General features: G+C 31.8%; 3 protein-coding genes across 3 annotated transcripts; 2 read left to right on the top strand and 1 right to left on the bottom strand.

The window, feature by feature from the left end:
• Nucleotides 1-1,554: 1,554 nt before the first annotated feature.
• Nucleotides 1,555-7,686, top strand: LOC112027380 (kinesin-like protein KIN-14N). Its single transcript, XM_024060056.2, has 17 exons — nt 1,555-1,768; nt 1,844-2,059; nt 2,384-2,528; nt 2,607-2,716; nt 2,817-2,936; nt 3,063-3,245; nt 3,846-4,055; nt 4,176-4,250; nt 4,389-4,535; nt 4,608-4,746; nt 4,869-4,978; nt 5,342-5,503; nt 5,603-5,808; nt 6,162-6,243; nt 6,339-6,443; nt 6,537-6,641; nt 7,283-7,686. Exons 1-17 carry the CDS (start codon nt 1,679-1,681, stop codon nt 7,466-7,468), a joined length of 2,391 nt encoding a protein of 796 aa, XP_023915824.1. The 5' UTR covers nt 1,555-1,678; the 3' UTR covers nt 7,469-7,686.
• A 265-nt stretch (nt 7,687-7,951) lies between these two features.
• LOC112027381 (photosynthetic NDH subunit of lumenal location 3, chloroplastic) lies at nt 7,952-9,042 on the bottom strand. The gene is made up of 3 exons (XM_024060057.2): nt 8,676-9,042; nt 8,255-8,541; nt 7,952-8,159 (listed from the first exon to the last, which is right to left on the bottom strand). Exons 1-3 carry the CDS (start codon nt 8,950-8,952, stop codon nt 8,061-8,063), a joined length of 663 nt encoding a protein of 220 aa, XP_023915825.1. The 5' UTR covers nt 8,953-9,042; the 3' UTR covers nt 7,952-8,060.
• Nucleotides 9,043-20,626: 11,584 nt separating this feature from the next.
• Nucleotides 20,627-21,944, top strand: LOC112027369 (uncharacterized). The gene has a single exon (XM_024060052.2). It carries the CDS (start codon nt 20,655-20,657, stop codon nt 21,765-21,767), a length of 1,113 nt encoding a protein of 370 aa, XP_023915820.1. The 5' UTR covers nt 20,627-20,654; the 3' UTR covers nt 21,768-21,944.
• The last annotated feature ends 418 nt before the right edge of the window (nt 21,945-22,362 follow it).

Below are 22,362 nucleotides of genomic sequence, written 5' to 3'. Positions count from 1 at the left end.
AATTATAAAAAAGAAAAAATGGAATAGTAAAAGCTAGGAACAATACAAACAAAAACATCTGAACAGTAGATGAAGTTAAGATAAGGGCAATTCAGGAATAACGGCATTCTAACGAATCTCTCACGTGCTACCGCCTGATACCAATTCAAAAGAATTCAAATCAAATCCCAAGAGTTTTTTTAGATTCCAAAAGAAAAAACCATTAAATATTTCAGTGTCTCACAGACCCTTCTTTCTTGATCTTCCTGCTCGTTCAAGCAACGGCTCTGATACACTGTTAGCTTTCAATGCAATTCATGGTCCCACTCTAAACCTTACAAACGCACATACACACTCTCTCTCTTTCTCTGTCTTTGTGCTTATTATTCAAACAATATGGCCTCGGAGAACCAGAACAAGCGTCCATTTCCACACACCAACAACAGCCCCACAACAAGAGCCTCACCCACATGCCCTTCTTCAACTGTAAGCTTTCATTTACTCTTTTATACTATCTTATACACTTTAGCTTAATGTGATCCATGCCATCTTGAGTTCAAGTCTCTTAAGTAATGCGGTAAGACACTTCAATGATTCTTGCCAATAATTATATATTGTGCAGGGGCAAAAAACCATATGAATAATAATATGAGATTATTCAGCTACTCAAAACTCATAAGTATTAGACACCCATCTTTATGAAAGTACTCGTATAGACTCATTAATCTGAGATATGACATAAATCCCAAATGCTTTGAGTTCAAATCCATCATACTATTTATCTAGGGATTTTCAAGGTGTTTTATGATACGAAGTAGAATAATAGTGAATTCTAATTAGCACGACTAATAAAATCTATATGATGATAAAAAGTAATTATAAAAAGTGGACTCGATAAGTTTTACAACCATTGATGCGGTTGCTCTTAAACACCCATATTTATAAAAGTACTCATATAAACTCATTAGTCTGAGGTAAACTTCAAATGCTTAAAGTTCAAATCCATCATACTATTGATGTAGGAGTTTTCAAGATGTTTTATGATACGAAGTGATAAAATATGATGATAAAAAGTAATTATAAGGAGTAGACTTAATGGTGTGTTTGGGAAGTGCATTTGCACTACCTACATTTGTGTTTTGCGTGTTTTCAGCCTTTTTTTTTAAGACCAGTGCTTAGTGCACTGTTCATGAGATATAAACAGTGTAATCAGGCCAATGAACAGTAAATTCATTAATAAACAGTAATAAAATTTTTTTTAATTATTATTTTCAATTTTTAATTTTCAATAAAATAAGTAGTACCTAAACGCATACTAAAACTCAATTATAAAAAAGAAAAAATGGAATAGTAAAAGCTAGGAACAATGCAAACAAAAACATCTGAACAGTAGATGAAGTTAAGATAAGGGCAATTCAGGAATAACGGCATTCTAACGAATCTCTCACGTGCTACCGCCTGATACCATTTCAAAAGAATTCAAATCAAATCCCAAGAGTTTTTTTAGATTCCAAAAGAAAAAACCATTAAATATTTCACTGTCTCACAGACCCTTCTTTCTTGATCTTCCTGCTCGTTCAAGCAACGGCTCTGATACACTGTTAGCTTTCAATGCAATTCATGGTCCCACTCTAAACCTTACAAACGCACATACACACTCTCTCTCTTTCTCTGTCTTTGTGCTTATTATTCAAACAATATGGCCTCGGAGAACCAGAACAAGCGTCCATTTCCACACACCAACAACAGCCCCACAACAAGAGCCTCACCCACATGCCCTTCTTCAACTGTAAGCTTTCATTTACTCTTTTATACTATCTTATACACTTTCAAATTTCAAGTGGGTGAATTTTGTTTTTTTTAGAAGAAGTGTATTGGTGATGAAAAAATGGTTGGAACGGCAAATAATGGAAGGTTCAGGCAAGCCTTTTCAGTTGTAAATGGCGGTCAAGATCTCGGCCCCAATAGCGCTCCGGCCAGCAATGCTGGCTCGGAGTGTGGAGGGATTGAGTTTACTAGAGAAGATGTTGAAGCTTTGCTGAATGAGAAACCCAAAAGGAAGGACAGGTTCAATCTTAAGGTAAGTGGGTTTTGAGTATTTTGAGTTCATGTGTTGAATTTTTTTCCCCTTTCTCTTGAGTGAATTGATTAATGGGCGTTGGGTTTTATATAGTTTAATTGAATAGGAATTAAGATTTTGGACTTTGCTTTATCAAGTTGTTGGATTTCTAGGAAAGATGTGATGATATGCTGATTCAAATTTTTTTTTTTTTTTTGGTTCTTTTTTGGGAGGGTTTGAGTGTATAGCTTATTGGGTCTTTAGTTTGCACTGGTTTAATTAAATAGGAATTGGACTTTGGACTTTGCTTTATCAAGTTGTTGGTTTAAATTGTTGGATTTCTAGGAAAGATGTGATAATATGGTGGAGTATATCAAGAGGCTAAAGTTATGCATCAAATGGTTCCAAGAGCTTGAGGGAAGCTACTTATTAGAGCAAGAGAAGTTGCAGAATACGTTGGATTCAGCTGAGCAGAAATGCAACGAAATTGGTATGATTGATTTCTTTGGTTTCATTGGGGTTCTGAGTAAATTTGACTGGTGATGTAAATAGATTTGTTTGATTTTAGAGGTACTAATGAAAAACAAGGAAGAAGAATTGAATTCAATTATCATGGAGCTAAGAAGGAATTACACTTCTTTACAAGAGAAATTTACGAAGGAAGAATCGGATAAGTTGGTAAGAGGACAAGTTTCAAAGCTAATACATTCTAGTCATGAAGTTATTTTTTAAATGATTGTCGTTTATTAATTATAAAATGTCTTGAATATCAAATCAGGCTGCAATGGACTGTCTTGCAAGGGAGAAAGAGGCTAGACTGAATATTGAGCGAACACAAGCTTCTCTATCAGAAGAGCTTGCCAGAGCTCAACGAGATCTTTTAAGTGCTAATCAGAAGGTAAAGCAGATAATATAATTCAAACTCAGCTGCCTAGTCCTATTTTGTTTTTCCTTTTTCCTTTTAAGTTATTTTTACAGAAGTATCAACTTAAATGTTTGCATTTGGGTTTGCTGAATTCTGCAGATATCGTCACTTAATGATATGTACAAGCGATTACAGGAATACAACACAAGCTTACAGCAATACAATGGTAAACTTCACACAGACATTTCTACGGTTGAGGATGAGCTTAAGCGCATAGAAAAAGATAAGGCTACCATGGTTGAAAACCTCAGCATGTTAAGGGGTCAACTTACTATGTCCAGAGTAAGTTTATTTTATTTTTATTTATTTATTTTGTATGGATTGTGATTTTAATGTGCGTACTTGTAAGAAGACATAGTTATCTACCTTTACTCCACCTGCAAAATTGGGAATGGCTGGATAAATTAGAAGATGGTCAAAGAACTTGGTCTGAATTGTGTAATCAGGAAACGGTTTATTCTTGCAGTGAAAAAATTTATTTGGCGTTTTAGATACGGTGTATGTGTTCCAAATTTTCGGAAACCCCACAGATAACTAGGCTCCACCCATTGGTCCTGAAAGCTTTTTACTATTGGAAACCAGGCCAATAATGGATATCAAAGCTCATGAATATACTAATACTTACAGTGCTCTTACAAAAGCTTTCTTTAGGAAGATTTATCAAAATAATTGAATGTTATGTTTGCTATGTTATGATTGTGTAGGCAGATTGTTTTGGATATATGAAGGATTTTACTATGCACCATGGAGTTTGTAGTAATTGTGCAGTTTGCCTCTATAATTTTGGGTTCAAGAGTGAAAATATATTTCCCTCTTATTTTTATCTTCACTGTTAATATTTCTTTATAATTTTACCTCTTGCATTGAATTTGATGCTATTAGGCTTCTCAAGATGAGGCTATAAAGCAAAAGGATGCTTTGGTGAATGAAGCTGCTTGTCTTCGGGCAGAGCTATACCAAGTGAGAGATGATCGTGATCGGCTACAATCACAAGCACAGGCTCTTACAACTGATATGGTGAAATATAAGGAGTCCTCAGAAAAATACAGTGCTGAGTTGGACATCCTGACAACAAGAACAAGTGAACTAGAGGTTGATTTCCTGATTTCCCTGTTTTAGTAACAATGTTGGTTTTATTTGTTAATATTTATAACATCTTATGGATTTACATTTAAAATGAAAACTTTATAAGATGTTGGGTTTCTTTTACAGGCAACTTGTTCGTCACAAAATAACCAATTAAAGATACTACATACTCAACTAGCGACTGCAGAGGAGAAATTGCAGGTAGTGATATCAAGTTAAGCAAAAATTGTGTTTATTTTATATTGCATATGTGCCATTGTGGTTTTAAAATTTTAAGGCATGAATCATTAGGTCATGTTGGTAGATTTATAATTGATATCAAATTTGCTCTCTTTATAGCTTTCTGATTCATCTGCATTGGAGACAAGAACTGAATATGAAGGGCAAAAGAAACTTATAAATGAGTTACAAACTCGCCTAGCAGATGCAGAATTCAAACTTGTGGAAGGAGAGATGCTACGCAAAAAATTACATAATACCATCTTGGTAATACTCTTGTCATACGAACTTTTATCTGCTGAAAATTTGTATATCTCACTAAGGTATCTTATACTATAGGAACTAAAAGGGAACATACGAGTATTCTGTAGAGTGCGGCCTCTTTTGCCCGATGATGGTATTAGCACAGAAGGAAAAGTTATCACTTATCCCACATCAACTGAAATTCTTGGACGGGGAATTGACGTAGGGCAAAATGGTAAAGTCCTTGGGGAAAAGATTTTTAGATAACAAGTTTCTTTTCTACACGATAGCAATTATATGAAAATTCATAGTGGAAATTGAAAATTAAGAACTCACTTAAGTTTATATTGCAATCAGGGCAAAAACATTCTTTCACATTTGACCAGGTTTTCATGCCTGATGCAACACAAGATGATGTTTTTGTAGAAATCTCACAGCTTGTACAAAGTGCTCTTGATGGGTATAAGGTGATTAATTAGCTCCATATGTTGAAGTCATTTTATGTATTTTATCATAGTAATGCAGTTATAGTTTTTGTTTAATCATTTAATTTTCTTCCAAGTAATGTGTGTGTGTGTATATATATATATATATATATTGTGTGTATATTACATATATGTATAATATATACACAAAAATAGCATTGTATTTGTATGCTTAGATATCTTTGTTAGAATTTTGTGAGATAAGAGTTTTTAAATCTTATAATAATTCCATTTGCTTATATGTTTTAGTATTTTACATATAAAGTTCATAAGTGGGTAGCTACATGAAATTTTAGTCAATATGATTGATATGTGATAGAATTTTGCCATGGATGCATGTTTCAGGTTTGCATTTTCGCATATGGTCAAACAGGTTCTGGGAAAACATATACCATGATGGGTAGGCCAGGACATCCTGAACAAAAAGGTTTAATACCTCGTTCCCTAGAACAAATATTTCAAACTAGGCAAGCTCTTAAAGCTCAAGGTTGGAGATATGAAATGCAGGTGAGCAAGATATCTTTTTATTATGCTCTCGTTTCCGAAGTACATGACTGTATTCCTATACATAATTATTGAAAATTTGAATTTTATAAACATCTGTAGGTGTCTATGTTGGAAATATACAATGAAACAATTCGTGATTTGTTATCAACCAATCGATCATCTTCAACAGACAATGGTGTTGCTGGAAAGCAGTATGCAATTAAACATGACGGGAATGGAAACACACACGTCTCTGATCTTACAATTTTGGATGTCCGCAGTGCTAAAGAGGTCTCATTTCTTTTAGATCAGGCTGAACAGAGCAGGTAAAAATTTAGAACATGCATATTTCAAAGTTGATTTTCGTTATGCCATATTTCTATGTAATGAATTCTCTTTTGTTTTATAAATATGATTTCTCTATATAAGGGATAGCTGTTAAATTTTACTAGCAATGTTGTATGTTTTTTTCTACTAAATTTAATTTCCCTAGTGGTACAAAGGCTTGCTGGATGTGATTCAATTTCAGTCTATGAAAGTTGTTTAAATGATACTTGTAAACTATGGTGCAAAATTGTTATATTAGGTTTAAGGATTTTTTTTAAAATTTTTTTGGTCCCAAAGCTCCCTGTACTTCACAAGAATTTATCATTAAAATATTTTACTTATATCCTTTTAGGTCTGTAGGCAAGACCCAGATGAATGAGCAATCATCAAGAAGTCATTTTGTTTTCACCCTACGAATATTTGGTGTTAATGAGGTACAATCATTTAGCACGGTCCAGCTCTCTTTCTTCTGTTTCTTAGATGTTGTATTGTTGAAGCTTATTTTTCTTAATTTCCACTCGTGTACTAGAGCACTGAACAACAAGTACAAGGAATTCTGAATCTTATTGATCTTGCTGGGAGTGAGCGCCTTTCTAAGAGTGGATCAACTGGGGATCGATTGAAAGAAACCCAAGTATTTTGGCAAAACTATTTTGATTCTATTTCTTTTCTGCAATTCATTTTGTGGAATTTTCTGATATTTATTTATGTTTTGCAATTATAACAGGCCATTAATAAAAGTTTATCATCCCTAAGTGATGTTATATTTGCATTGGCAAAGAAGGAGGACTACATTCCCTTTAGAAACTCAAAGCTTACATATCTTCTTCAGGTAATTTCTTTAAAAATTTTTAAATTAATTTCCTACCCTTTAGAGTCTTTCTTCAAATTTTTTATGATTGTGTGGTATAGGAAACTCAATTATCATCCTTGAATGCTTACGCTGAAGAAAAAAAAAAAAAAAAAACCTCTAGCTCTAGCATTTATTGTGCCACTTTTTACAACTTTTATTTATTTAATTTATTTTCTCTACAGCACTAATTTCATGACATGGCAACATTTGTGTGTTTTAATTATCACTGTAAGAGTCAACTGACTGGAGAATCACTAGCCGGATTTTCTGATTCAATTACTTGCCTGATTTAGCAATTTTCAATTGAAAAATGTGTATATCTTGGGATGATATGCTGTCTACAGTACACTTCTTTTATTCGATTTGTATAAAGAGCAAGCTAATCAGTTGCATCTGATGAATTTGGCCACGGTATTTTTTTTGGAAACTAATATATTATGGCTTGGATATATGATTCCAACTTTTGTTTTTTAATGACACTCTTGGATCAAATTAAGCAAACATGTTGATAAAAAGGCAAAGAAATAGAATATGGTTATTCAATACTGTTTCTTGCTATTCTTCTAGTTGCATATGATCATTTGAGATGTTCTAATCTTGTAAAATCACTGGTTGACCAGCCTTGCTTAGGTGGGGACTCAAAGACATTGATGTTCGTAAACATATCTCCTGATCCCTCCTCAGTTGGGGAGTCACTTTGTTCACTCCGTTTTGCAGCCCGGGTAAATGCTTGTGAAATTGGGATTCCCCGGCGTCAAACCAACAACAATGTGCGCCCTTCAGATTCTCGCCTAAGCTATGGCTGATCTTTTGATAGATTAATAATTCCTTTTCTTTTATGAGGCAACCAAGTTTCCTGTATCTGCATTACTTGTATCAAAATTTGAAATGAGTGATTCTAACATAGGTCTATATTTTGTATAGCAAAAAAAAAAAAAAATATTGAGTTTGTATTAATTAAAGAATGTGCTTTTCTGATTATAGGTTCCAATTGTGCTGAAAGCCTGAAACTGATTTTTGATAACTTTCTGCTTACTGAAGTCTTTCTTCTGCCTTTTGTTAGCCAAACCATAGCTCTAGTGTTTTCTAAATCATATAATTTACAAGTACACTGTACACCTGCGACTTTTGTTTTTGATGTAAAACTAACCATGAATCCAAAATGAGACCTCAGAAACATGCTAACATTACTGTTTTGTCATTTACTTAAAAAAGAGAAGAAAAAGAAAGCTGTTTTTTTTTTTTTTTGGGTCTATTTAAAAGAACTTGACTGTTTTAAATATACCGAGTGTTTTTGAAAATTAATATGGCAGAGCAAAGTGCAATTTAATATTTTCAATAGTACCTCAAAATTAAGTACACTGACTTTGTTTAAACTACAACAGTAGCTTCCATAGATTATGCAAATCTTTCCATGACCTCTTGGAGGATAACTGTTGTGTCCTGATAAGATGATTCTGTCCGAGGCAGATTTTTGTTCTTTGCCGCATCTTCAAGCTGTCAACATATTGGATTACAATTCTAAGCTATTCTAGTTTTAGATTGAAGTTGCAAGTGATTATCATATAGCTTTTAAGTGACAAATGATTTACCTTTTCAAAACTGTCGAACAGTCTGTTAGCCAGATCAGTCAGAGGTTGTTTTTCGTTTTCTGATGCAGCTGAGATCACTTTGTCAAAATCATAGTACATGAAGGTGGACTTATATCTCAGATACCTCCTGACATAGTTTAGAGTGTCTTGTTTGATCAAATCTGGCATTGATAAGAGATCAAAGGCGGTTTTCCTCAGCCTATATTCACTACCTTTGCTTCCTATATTTGCCACATAGAGTCCAATTTTCAGGAAAGAACGTGTACCCGTCTTCTCATTTGCAATCTCTGTAAGAAAAAGAACAATTATGAAACAAGTAGAGAAGCCTGGCTGCACTGGGAAGCAATTTAAGCAGTTTATAAAGAAGCAAACAGAGTAAAGTGCACATTTTACATACTGAGTTGCTAATGAGAAAGCTTACTGTTATAGACAGGAGGCACAGGTATAGGGGCTTCGTACCAGAACCCATTATCCTTAGCTAGAGATATCCCCTTGGTAGAATCTCCAATAAGAGCTATGGAGGCAAGGCTAATCGCTAATCTTCTTGTAGTTTGTAATGGGTGTTCTTGAAAATCATCTTTTCTCTTGCCAAGAAATCCAACTATTTTCATCCTATTTGGTATCCTTTGAATTTTGGAAAACTTTGGAAGGGCGTGTAGAGTTTTGGAGACAACATTTATGTCTGGCAAAAGAGCCATTCTAGAGGAATTGAGTGAGAAAGGAAGTGTTTTCGAGTAGCTAATAGAATGAGAGTTTCACTTTCGGTTATATCCGTTTGCAAACTGTTGGCCACTACTGACCACTAGAAAAGGATAATCCTCATTGAACGTAGAAATGAGAAATAACACTCTAATTTTGCATTTTACCGGACCACATTGGAGAATGCGAAAAAAAAAAAAAAAACCCATCTTTATTTGGTAAGAAAAAGACCAACTGATTTCAGACAATCAACTGAAAGCTAAAACCAATTGCCTCACAACGATCAAACTTTTATAAGATCTATCCAATATCCATATGAAAAACTCTTTCAATACCCATCTAATTAGAGTCATTATTGTGCATATGGCATGAACTTCAACTTTCTAAAATATTGCCCATCTGCATCGTATAAAGATTGCTGTCTATTATCTATTCAATCCATGAACTGGTAGTGATTTGGGCCATAAATCTCCATTGTCTCTTTTTTTTCATAAATCATCTCTCAATTAACTCCCACAATCTCCATTAGCCATATGCGGATTGCGGAGTACTTAAAAATGAGTTTTAGTATGATTTTTTAATTTGGTATTTTCAAAACAATACTGTGAAGGACAAACAATTTAGGTACTTAAAATCATTTGTTTAATAATAATAATAACTATAAGCGGGCAAAAACAGACTTAACCCTCTTAGAATAGAGAAATTAGGTATGACCGCCTAGTATAATTAATTTGTTAGAGAATAGGTTTTTGAGATCAACCTTGGTGTGCTTGTATGGTTTAGCTTTTAAGTTAATGGAAAAACATCAAGTAACTCATAAGAGAGAAGTAAATTTTTGATATTAACACTTCCTCGGGGTTAGGTCGATGAGCAGTAGTTTATATAATATTCAAATCTCAGTTACAAGGTATTGTTACACATGTTATGTTTCTCTTTTTAGTTTTTCGTCCCCTGATCTGGAGGAGTTTCTTTTCTTTATATAGCTAACTGAATTACATCCTAGCCCTCCACTTGTATAGCCACAGATCTTCCTTTGAATGCTTGTCCCATCAGGGTTTTGCTGGAGGTGATAGAATGTGCTACAAACTGTGAGGGTACTTTCCACCATTAATGCAGCTAGCTAAGATGGTGCAGTGCATTGAATGTGGAGGTGATGGTTACTTTATTTGAATATTTCCCTTCTTCTTTACTTGCACGTCTCTACTGTCTTCTTCAATATTTTGTCTTCTGGTGCAAGTGGACTACTCAATGTCTCTCGAGGAACACTCACTCTTTAGACTCCTCGGGTGGTTAGCCTTTATTCTTGGGCTCTTATCTGTGTATTGGGTTAGGACTAATGAGGGGATGGGCCCCTCCACCTCCTCGAGCTAGGCCTATGGAGCTCCATTTGGTACTCAGATCTTACTCCTCCCATAATAACTACTTAGCATTAGATGTTTTGAATTTTTAATGGCAAGCCTAAGAATAGTGCTTTTGACCAAATGGTTTTATATTTTAGTGGCAAGCCTATCTCATGATAATTTAAGTTTATTTTTAAGTGACATGTGGTTAGGATCAGCTCTTCAATTGAGTATTCTTATCTTTCCATTCATATGATAAATTGCATAACTATAATGGGCCATTTTTTGCTAAATAGTGTTTCTTTTACCTAAACAATTTTACCAAGCAAGTTCCTATGAAAGTTATCTAGGGGAATAGCCTTATTTGTAACTTGACTTTCCAAAATTGTGCTCTAAGAAACTAACAACTAATGTGGTGCGGCTAATATGCCATTTTTTTTATAAAAAAAATTCCACTTGAAACTCGACTTTTCATAACTCAAGTAAAATGCAAAAAAAAAGAAAAAAAGAAAAAAAAGAACAATGAACTTGACTCTTGAAAAATTGATTTCTTGGTAAATATGTAATTTTTTTTCTAAAAAGGTGAAACTTGACCCTTTTAGAAATTATGGTCTAAAGTAAAAAAAAAAAAAAAAAAAAAAAAAAAAAAAAAAAAAAGAAGAAAAAAGCAAGGAACATAGCTCTTAAAAAGTTGCTATTAAAAAAAAAAAAAGGTTAACAAGAAAATCAAGTTTTATAAAATCGAGTTTTATAACTTGATTTTTTAAGAGTTGAGTGTTTAATGTTTTTTTTTCTTCTTTCTCTTTAGGGAATTCAACTTTTTTAAACTTAAGCTCCACTAAGAATTTGGGAATCCATGCCCAGCTATCTTTAAACTCAGCAAACCCTCATCCTTGCACTTTATCTTTTGTTCCGGACAATTTCTACAACTCTCTCTCTCTCTCTCTCTCTCTCTCTCTCTCTCTCTCATCTTCTTTCTTTTTAATTTGTCTTCATTTCTCACCTTCGATTCATTCAAAGCTTCTTATTACTCTATTGAACCATTGGATATCTCAATTTACAAATAAATAACATATATTTAAATTTTAATCATTATTTTTCTAAGATCTGGTTTATATAAATTTTTATTTGTTAGATATATACTCATACAATTACTTTTATTGTGTTTATATCATATTAAATAGTTGTAATAGAGTTGAAATGTGGAAGATGTGCATGGGTTTTGAATGTCATGACCTTAGATGAACGCGTTGTGTGTATGCAATGGGTAATGGATGTTTTTATTTGTGAAGGGCAGTTACCATAAGAAGGGATGCGATAAGTTCTTTGTAAGGTGAAGTTTTGTATGTAATACCATGACAAAAAAAGAATGTTGAATGTAGGCAGTTAATGGGTAATGGGTGTTGTTGGATGGATGCAGTTCTAATAACACATTAGAATTTGGTGTACTTTATTTGTGTTGGTGCCAACACAATAATAATAGAAATAGCACAAAAAGAAACTAAAAAAAAAAAAGAGAATATCATTTAAACACAAAGCTCCATTAGAAAGAATACTTTTATTTGCCAAGAACCACTCTATTTTTGCTCCGGTTTTATAACTTCCTCCCTTCATTTTCTTATGGCGCACGTATCTAACATAATATCTACTCCAATACATTTCAACCCCTTAATTACCATTGAAAAGGAGTCTCTCTCATTTTCAATGTGGAATTAAATATTTTATTAACTCTTTATTTTCCATATTAACTCTCATATATTTACATTTAAGTTATTATTTTTATTCATATCAATTAATTATTTTTTGAGAATACTAAGTATTTTTAACACACATATGGAGAGAGGGAAGAAGGTTTTTTAAAGAAACTTACAGTGGTATATATCCAAAAGGGCCTAACTTTTGGATACATAACACATACTTTAAACCTCTTTTACTCACACTCATTTTTCAATGTAGGATTAACCCACGTATCAATTAATTACATAATATTAAAATGCTTCAATTTTTTTCCATTAATTTTTAATGTAACAATATGTTTTATAGTAATGTTTAAACATATACTTATGCTTTATAAAAAAATTTACTACATTAATTGAAGATTAATAAATAATTAAATTAGAGTTAATAGTTTTAGGTACCTAATTCACAATTTTAAATATTAGACCTTGTAATATGTAATTTTTATTGGTTGGGTGGGGGGGAATTGTTTTCTAATAAAAAAAACAAAAAAATATATGAGGTTTAAATCTCCTTCCTCTTCCTTTAATTATCGAATTATAAAAAAGAACAAAAAAAAAACTTATTTTTGTAATTGAATTCTTCTCAAGTTTAGTTCATGACACTCTAGGAGTATAATTTTATTTTAATTATCACAAATCACAATTACATGGTTTTTCTCATACCCTTTTTGCAGGTTTTGTGCAACATTACTGTTAAAATGAAGATTACAATCTATTTCACTACTTCTCTACCAGGGGTGTAGCTACGTGTAAGGGTGGCCCCCCCCCCAAAATTTTGAAATTTTAAAAAAAAAAAAAATTGGTCTAATAATTATAGAGACATAACATTATTTTTTACAATTCTATTTTTTTATTGTAAAATATGCTCTTATATCTGTTAAATATTTGATAAAGTTTGGCACTAAACATATTTGAATCTATATCTTTTTCAATCAGTTATGTGGCAATTAACAAGTCATTGACTCATTAAAAAAATAATTTCACTAAAACTATACATGAAATGTCTTTTTAGTTACTATATAATGGGTTAGAGCAATATAGCATCAAATATGTTTGAAGCTTAACTTATTCCTCCAAGTTTTGGATCATTTATGTTTTTAAAAATTTCATTAGTTCAATTGAAAGATTTTTTACTTTAGTATAAAATTTGATAATTTGAATTGAAAATGAAATTTTTTAAGAATTTCACTATATAAAAATAGTAAAAATGAATTTTATTTTATGAAAGATCGCCATCAAACATAATTTTGATTAAAATTGCTAAGCTCTTTTTGTTTTTGTTTGGTGTGTGTATATATAACTTATCAAATAAAAAAGTGTGTTTATATAATAAAAAAACCGTGTGTGTAAGTGTATGTGGGAGTTGTCTTAATAAATATATTAGAGTTACAACTTGGCCCCTCCAAACGAAAATTCCTAGCTCCGCCTCTGTTCTCTACCATAGTTGGAAGTTTTGTTGGCATTGTGATGGCTGACATACTAAAGAAGCATGACGCCCTATTATTTTTAAACATCATACTTAAGTTGACATTAATGGCATTGGATACATTTCTTATAATAATACTTTCAGTTGTTAGTGATTACTTGGTGGACGAAATGCAGATTTTACCTAGCCAGTAACTAAATGATTAAACGAGATTAAAACTTCTCTCTCTCTCTCATGTTTTTTCTTTACACTTTGGATAAAACTATCCATTATGTCAACTCTTGTGGAGAAAATGACACCACTTTGGGCGTTTCTCATTTTTTGGGTGTTTTCTGTTATTGAGATTATCAAAGTATTTTTGTCCGTACATGATGATTCTAAAATCAAACTAAAAAAGCGAGAGCACTATTTTTTGTTTTCATAATACTAATGCTCGCATTGAAGTTAGTTACCTTCTGACTAAGGTATTCAATTAAAAATATAGTATTAATGCTTTTAACATTCAATATTTTTCAATAGTTTTTATATGGAAAATTTTATAATACCCTTAAAATCACTCCTTACGTAAGGTTCTTATTAATTAGGAGGAGAATGAGCATAATACAACTTAAGTAAATTTGGTGAGATGCTCAAGAATCTATAGATTTGATTTGATTAATTAGGACCAAAATAGAGTACATGGAATGTAAGTACAATCATAGCATTTATATTTAAAAAATATCAACATAAGTTTATGTTTATAACATAATATAAAAACAATCATATGAGTAAAAGTTTATGTTTACATTCATATTTATATTTAAAAAATAGTTTATTACATTCATTAAAGATAAAAAAAATAATTAAATGCAATTTGATAGTTTTCTAGTTTGATTTTACCTATAAAGCTTTTTAAATTGTTTGGAGTAGAAGTTGAACATCTTTTGTTGTATTAATTTCTAAAAAAGTATTGAAGGATTTTACTTGTAATTGAGTTCTTTTTTTAATAAATGAACAAGCTTAGAAAGTGTTAGGGATTAGAAGTTCTAATACATATGTATAGTTCATTGTGTAAAAAGTAAAATAAAAAAAGAAGAAGAATGGATTCAAACATAGGATAAGTATCATATGGGAGAAAGGAGAATGTATTTATGAACTAACTCTCATTCGGTTAAGAAAACATTTTTGTAGGAAAATTAAAAAATTTGGGTTACATTAAATTATTTTAAATCGTTATAAATTAATTATACAATTTACATGATTAGACATAATATTCTAATTTGATCAAAACAAACTCTTGGATTGATATTAGATACAATACCACTTGGTGCAATTGTTCAATTCCCTCTCACAATTTTTTTTTACTCTTACTTTTTTAACTATTTCTTTTCAATGGTTGAAATTGAAAGTTGCTTTTTTCAACTCTCAATCTTGGCCATTAAAAGTTATTGCATAAGATCTCAATCTCTAACTCTGAAAATACTATCGTAACTAACAAATTTAAACTTAAGTTATGGCTGTAAATGAACCAATCTATTGATAAACAACTTGGGCTTGACTTGATAAAAAGCTTATTCATGTTTGTTTGTTAATAAAGGAGCCAAGTTTGAACATTAATTTTGTTTAATTAATGAGCTGAGCCAAACAAAAAAGTTGCTCATGAATAGGCTTGTGAATAATAGATCGAGCTCAATAAAAAACAAATTGAGATTAAACTAGTTTATGAGCTTGGTAATAAGCGTGATGTGGACTTAAAAATAAACTCATATTTTATGGAGCCTTTAATTAATTGGGATTTGAGTCCACATGTCTAAACCAAATAGACTTGATAATATGCTTAATATAGGCTTGATAATGTCCTTTTTATTGAATCTCAAGTTCAAAAACTTGATATAGAGCTTGGGTTTGAGCTTAGCTTAGCTCAATTTTTTGGATTATCTAACAAGCTCAAGCTCAATTTTTTTTTAGAGAGTTTCAAACTATGACGTTCACTCTTAATGATAGCATTTTATTATCAGACCAAAATACTAATCGGTTTTTGGTGTAGGCAGAGATTGAACTCTAAATTTCTTATTCAACTAAGCTCAAACATAGTTTGTAAGCTTAGTTCAAGCTCAAGCCAAGCTTGAATATTTCATATTTGTTGTTGAGTCAAGCTTGAACATTTAATACTCAACAAAGCTCGAATTGTTTATGTCCTAGTACTTAAGTATCAAAATTTAAAACAAATAAAACTAACACATTTTGATTGCATGAAATGGGCTTATTTGCTTGAGTTGAATATTTTACCAACCCAAAATTATAAATGTAATTAACACTTTTATATTCTTCAAAAAAAAAAAAAAAACACTTTTATCACATATGCTAGGATTTGCATTTAAAATTGGTTTATCCAACACACGCTTGTCATAATTGTATAGGTCTCCCTCTCTCGAAAAGGAAAACACAAAAAGGCAGCTTTATCACAGAACTACGTTTTATTTTTCTTGCTTTCTTCTCTCGTAAAAAATAGTCATTCTTAGACATCAAGAATTTTTCAAAATTCAACCTTGTCTCTTTTGGCTACTCCATTGTGGCTGAATTGGAGTTCCACTGCCACCAGATGGAACACGTTATTGATCAAACTAACCATGATGATCATGGAAATGAACCAACTGGCAATGTTGATTCGCTTGTGGATTTTATGGACTAGGTGTATTGTTTCAGTGATAGTGAGGAACCACAAGTAGGGGATTATCTCATTCGTATGAACTACCCATCCTCATTTTCATCTTCATTTTCATGGTCATCCTCATCGTCATCTGAAGAGGGTGCATCAAAAAGTTATTTGTAGCAATCAACAAAAGTAAGGATTTGATGTGGGTTTTACTTGTAATATATGTTTGGAGGAACCACAAGCAGGGGATTATCTCATTCGTATAAACTGCTCTCATATGTATCACCAATCTTGTCTATAACCATGGCAAAATGCAAATACAATGAAACAAATGCTCGCATGGAAACTCACACACGTCTCTCCCTTCTCTCATCTCCTCCTTACATATCACACACTCAACTCCACCGTCTCTCACCTCCACAGACGGCAGAGCCACCTCCGCCGCCGCCGACGCAGCCACCTCTCCCCATCTTCCCATCGCCATTATTACTTGTCTACTTCTATGGCTCCAGAAGCACAACACTTGTCCTTATTGCCGTTGCAAACTCGATCAACAATGATCCTGTTGCAATTTTTTCCTTTTTTAGTGTTAGAAATTCCTTTTAATTGTATTTGGATACTTTGGAATTAAAGTCTTAATTTCTTATTTGGGTTGTAAAATTTGAAGTTTTTTAATTGGGTCTTTTTCTTTTCGCCAAAGGAGGATTTGAAATTGAGAAATCACGCACTAATTTTGCATTTTACTGAACCACATATTGGAGAATAAGGCGTGCTCTAATATGGCCACCCAAGTAGGCTTATGATACCAATAAAAAATAAATAAAAGTAGGCTTATGATAGAACAAAATCACATATGCAAGTATCTTGTTTAACTGGAAAAAAAAAAAAAAAAAAAAAAAAAAAACACAGCCGCTAGGTTTTATCTTCCTATTATGAAAAAAAAAAAAAATTTCTTTATTTGATAAAAAAAAAGACCTATTGAAAGCTAAGAGCTAGTGGCTTTATGCATCACTTAAATTTCATATGATCAATTGAAAGCTAAAACCAATTGCTTGCAGTTATGCTTACAACGATCAAACTTTTAATTATAAGATCTATCCATTAAAAAAGCTCTGTAAGGAAGGAAAACGTTTCTTTTCAAACTTCAAACTTTTCTTATGACTTTTTATTTGATGTAAATTTCGAAAATATAATTGTTGGATTGTATGTTTTTATTATATTTTTCATGCTTGTAAAATTTCAAAAAGATTAAAAATCAATAATTATGTTATTAATCAAATGTTTAAATTTTAAGTTTTTGTGGTATAAAATTACGTATAATTTTTTGTTGTTGATTAAATAGTAAATAACATATGATTTAAACGAAAATTGACATGTGTATTAAGAACATAAAGAAAATGCAATCCAATAATTAGATTTTCAAAATTTATATTTAATAAAAAGATATAGGAGAATTTTATAAGATTTCTCTGTCCCTGTAATCTGTGAACACCTATACAATTGATATATATATATATATATATATTAATAACCAAAATTTAGAGAAAATCCAATTAAATTTTAATTGGATTCTCAAATTTCCGCTATGTGTCCATCTAAGTTTTTAATTTTTGTGATAAGTGAATTATTCAGTGCAAAAATCAAAGAGTGTAAAATCAATTAATTCTAAATCTCTCTCTCTCTCTCTCTCTCTCACACACACACACACAATATAATATGAGAAACCATTACATATTTTAGAAATATATAGTTTAAAAAATATAAACTAATATTATGTATAATTTGAACATCTTCTAAAAAAAGGTATAATGTGAATCGTATAATTGTGATTATTTTTAATTGTAGTCATGCATATACATGGAGCTAGTTACACACTAGTTAAAAAAATTATTGGGCATATGACATGAACATCAACTTTCTAAAATATTGCCCATGTGCATGTTGTCGCAATCGATTATCTATTCAATTTCAATCCATAAACTGGTAGTGATTTGTGGGAGGTATACCAGCTCCCACAAAGCCATTTGCGAAGTAATTAAAAAATAAAAAATGGGTTTAAGTATGATATTTTAATTTGGTATTTTTAAAACAATACCGTGAAAGGATCAAAGGAAAAACAATTTAGGTAAAATCATTTAGTAGAATATGTAAATTGCACATCTTAGATTGCTCCAATTTTATAAGAAAAAATGATCTATTTTCTGTCTTTTTACGTTTTTCAATAACGTTACTAAAATTTATTCATTATAAAAATCTATTGAAAATATATCGCTAATTTTTTGGAACATAGTATTTTATTTTTTTATTGACATTAGTACTTTTAAAAAAATGTATAATTTGAACCGTATAATTGTAATTATTTTTAATTGTACCTGTGTATATATACAGAGCTATACACTAGTTAAAGAAATTATTGTGCACATGACATGGACTTCAACTTTCTCAAATATTGCCCATGTGCATGTCGTAAAGATTGCAATCCATTATCTATTCAATTTCAATCCATAAACTGGTAGTGATTTGTGCCATAAATCTCTATTCTCATTTTTTTTCATAAATCATCACTCACCAATTACCTCCCACAAAGCCATTTGCGAAGTAATTAAAAAATTGGTTTAAGTATGATATTTTAATTTGGCATTTTTAAAACAATACCGTGAAAGGATCAAAGGACAAACTATTTAGCTAAAATCATTTAGTAGAATATGTAAATTGCACATCTTAGAATCTTAGATTGCTCCAATTTATAAGAAAAAAATGGTCTATTTTCTGTTTTTTTACGTTTTTCAAGAACGTTACTAAAATTTATTCATTATAAAAATCTATTGAAACTATATCGCTAATTTTTTAAAAATATATTATTTTATTTTTAATTTTTTTTATTGACATTTCTCTCTCTCTCTCTCTCTCTCTCTCTCTCTCTCTCTCTCTCTCTCTCTCTCTCTCTCTCTCTCTCTCACACACACACACACACACACACACACACACACACACACACACACACACAAAATATAATATGAGAAACCATTACATATTTTAGAAACATATAGTTTAAAAAATATTAACTAATATTATGTATAATTTGAACATCTTCTAAAAAAAGGTATAATGTGAATCATATAATTGTGATTATTTTTAATTGTAGTCATGCATATACATAGAGCTAGTTACACACTAGTTAAAGAAATTATTGGGCATATGACATGAACATCAACTTTCTAAAATATTGCCCATGTGCATGTTGTTGCAATCGATTATCTATTCAATTTCAATCCATAAACTGGTAGTGATTTGTAGGAGGTACACCAGCTCCCACAAAGCCATATGCGAAGTAATTAAAAAATAAAAAATGGGGTTAAGTATGATATTTTAATTTGGTATTTTTAAAACAATACCGTGAAAGGATCAAAGGAAAAACAATTTAGGTAAAATCATTTAGTAGAATATGTAAATTGCACATCTTAGATTGCTCCAATTTTATAAGAAAAAATGGTCTATTTTCTGTTTTTTTACGTTTTTCAATAACGTTACTAAAATTTATTCATTATAAAAATCTATTGAAAATATATCGCTAATTTTTTGGAACATAGTATTTTATTTTTTTTTTATTGACATTAGTACTTGAGTTAATAATTTCATCATTTAGTTACAATTTTCATATTGTAAATTTATATAGTTACAATTTCATTCTTGAAAATTTTAAAAAGCTATGATTTCATTTTTCCATTCATGTGTTATGAAATTATTTTCAAATCAAGTTAGATTTTTTACAAACCACGCTGGTACTCCATCTGTATATTGTATAATGGATTTTGTATTTTTTTTAAAGCTTTTTAGTGACAAAATTGAATTCTAAATTAGTGGAACATAAATCAAACTTAGAGAAAATTTTAGAGGAAAAAAAAAAAAAACACGAGTTTTTACAAATATCACAATTTTACTTTGATATGAGTGACAATGTGGTTTAAAAACTTCTAATTTAGAAAATATTGCTAAGCATTGCATTTGTAACAAATAAAAAGAATGTTAATATTTTCTGTTGAAATTTAGCGATTTAACGATATTCTCAATAATTTTAATACATCATTATTGATGCAACAGCAAAACCAACATAAGCTCCTACTCAGTAGAAGCCATCAATAACCATGATATCAATCTCTCAATCACAAAATAGAAAAACTAATAATAATGTAAGTTAAATTTAAAACCAATAGGAATCCAAAATTTAAGTTAAACTTTTCCAAACGAGTGGGATCAAGGTTAATCTAGTTGGCACATTTTGACATACGTGTAACTCTACACTACAGTTGTTGATTTTAGTTGAATGAGGACTGTTGAGTTATTGCTTTTAGTTGAAGAATTGGGAGTGTCGTGTAAACACTCGAGTTTACATACGTCTCCCTCTCCCATTCCAAAACAAATTATATAGTTACAATTTCATATACAAATTATATATAAACAGCACTAGTCTCTGTTTTCTTCTCCCTCAAAAACACAGCAATCAACAAATTTTCAACATTCTACCTCGTCTCGTCAAGTCAAGTTCTTCATCAAACTAACCATGATCCCAAATTTCAGTCCCCGATTATCATACAGTCGGTTCAATGATGAAGCAACCAACCATGGCAGGTTAAGTGAACTCTCATCCTCAAGACGCCCATCATTATCCAGTCTGCTCAGTGATGGTCATGAACATGAACGAAACAACGGTCGCTTGTTAAGTGATCATGGGGTTTCATTCTCACCCTCAAGACTCCCATCATCATCATCATCATTCCGTCTGTTTAATGAAAGCGAGGCTTCATTCTTATCCTCATTCCTCTCATCATCATTCAGTCATCATGAACGTGAACCAGCCAACCGTGGCTGGTTAAGTGACCGTGGGGCTTCATTCTCATCCTCAAGACTCCCATCATCATCATCCCATCTGTTGAATGAAAGCGAGGCTTCATTCTTATTCTCATTGCTCCCATCAATATTCCCATCATCATCATACAGTCGTCATGAACGTGAACCAACGGACCGTGGCTGGTTGAGTGACCGTGGGGCTTCATTCTCATCCTCAAGACTCCCATCATCATTCAGCCGGTTCAGTGATGATGTATCCAGTGATGATGATGAACATGCACCACCCAACCTGTTCGATCATGATCATGTACCCAGCCGGTTCAGTGATGATCGTGAACATGTATCCAGCCTGTTCGATGATGATGAACATGCACCACCCAGCCTGTTCGATCATGAACATGTACCCAGCCGGTTACATGAACTCAGCCTGTTTAGTGATGATGATGAACATGTTCCCAGCCGGTTCAGTAATGGTCATGATCATGCACATGTACCCAGCCAGTTCAGGGATGATCACGAACATGAACCAATTTACCGTGGCTCGGTGAGCCCAAATTTCAGTCTGTTTGACAGTGAGGAGGATGCATCAACAAGTGCCAATTATGATGAGTTGGTCAAAAATGGCAGCTTTGTTGTTGGCAGCAGTCAACAAAAGCAAGGATTTGATGTGGGTTTTTATTGCAGTATATGTTTGGAGGAACCACAAGCAGGGGATAAGCTCATTCGTATGAACTGCTCTCATATATATCACCAAGATTGTCTACTTCCATGGCTCCAGATGCACAACACCTGTCCTAATTGCCGTAGCAAACTCGATCAACAATGATCATCTTGCAAATTTTTTTCCTTTAATTTTTTTCCCCTTTTTTTTATGAACTGCTCTCATTAGTTGTATTTGGATAATTTGGAGTTTGGAATGTCTTAATTTCTTATTTGGGTTGTAAAATTAAAGACTATTATTTGGATGCTCTCATTGATATCATATAAATTTTTTATTCAGACACATTATTACGAACTTTCATGGTTAATGCTAGTTAGACAGTTTGCAGCAGAGAGAGACACTTGAGGTTTATCAATATTTGAGATATGCCAAATATAAGGAATTGTGTCATTCAACTGTTAAATAATTAATTACAATTATATTAATTTTGTTACTACTTTGCAATTGTCATCATTTAATTTCATATTTGTTCTTTCTCAATGAGGGAAACCAAAATTGCTACCTTTATTAATTTTCATCCTTATGTTAACAGTAACATGAGAGGAACCAATATAGGTGATAGCAGTTCTAGATATCTTGACTCAGGTCTTATTTTCAAAATGTTTATTCTAATTATATGATCTGCTATGATGCGCTTTGGTGATTTCATGAGATTTGTCAAGAAACCTCTTATATGGAATAGGTTTACCATCTTAAATTA

Source organism: Quercus suber, unplaced genomic scaffold, assembly GCF_002906115.3.
Source record: "Quercus suber isolate HL8 unplaced genomic scaffold, Cork oak 2.0 scaffold_165, whole genome shotgun sequence".
Taxonomy (NCBI): domain Eukaryota; kingdom Viridiplantae; phylum Streptophyta; class Magnoliopsida; order Fagales; family Fagaceae; genus Quercus; species Quercus suber.
This window is presented reverse-complemented; position numbering and strand designations above follow the sequence as displayed.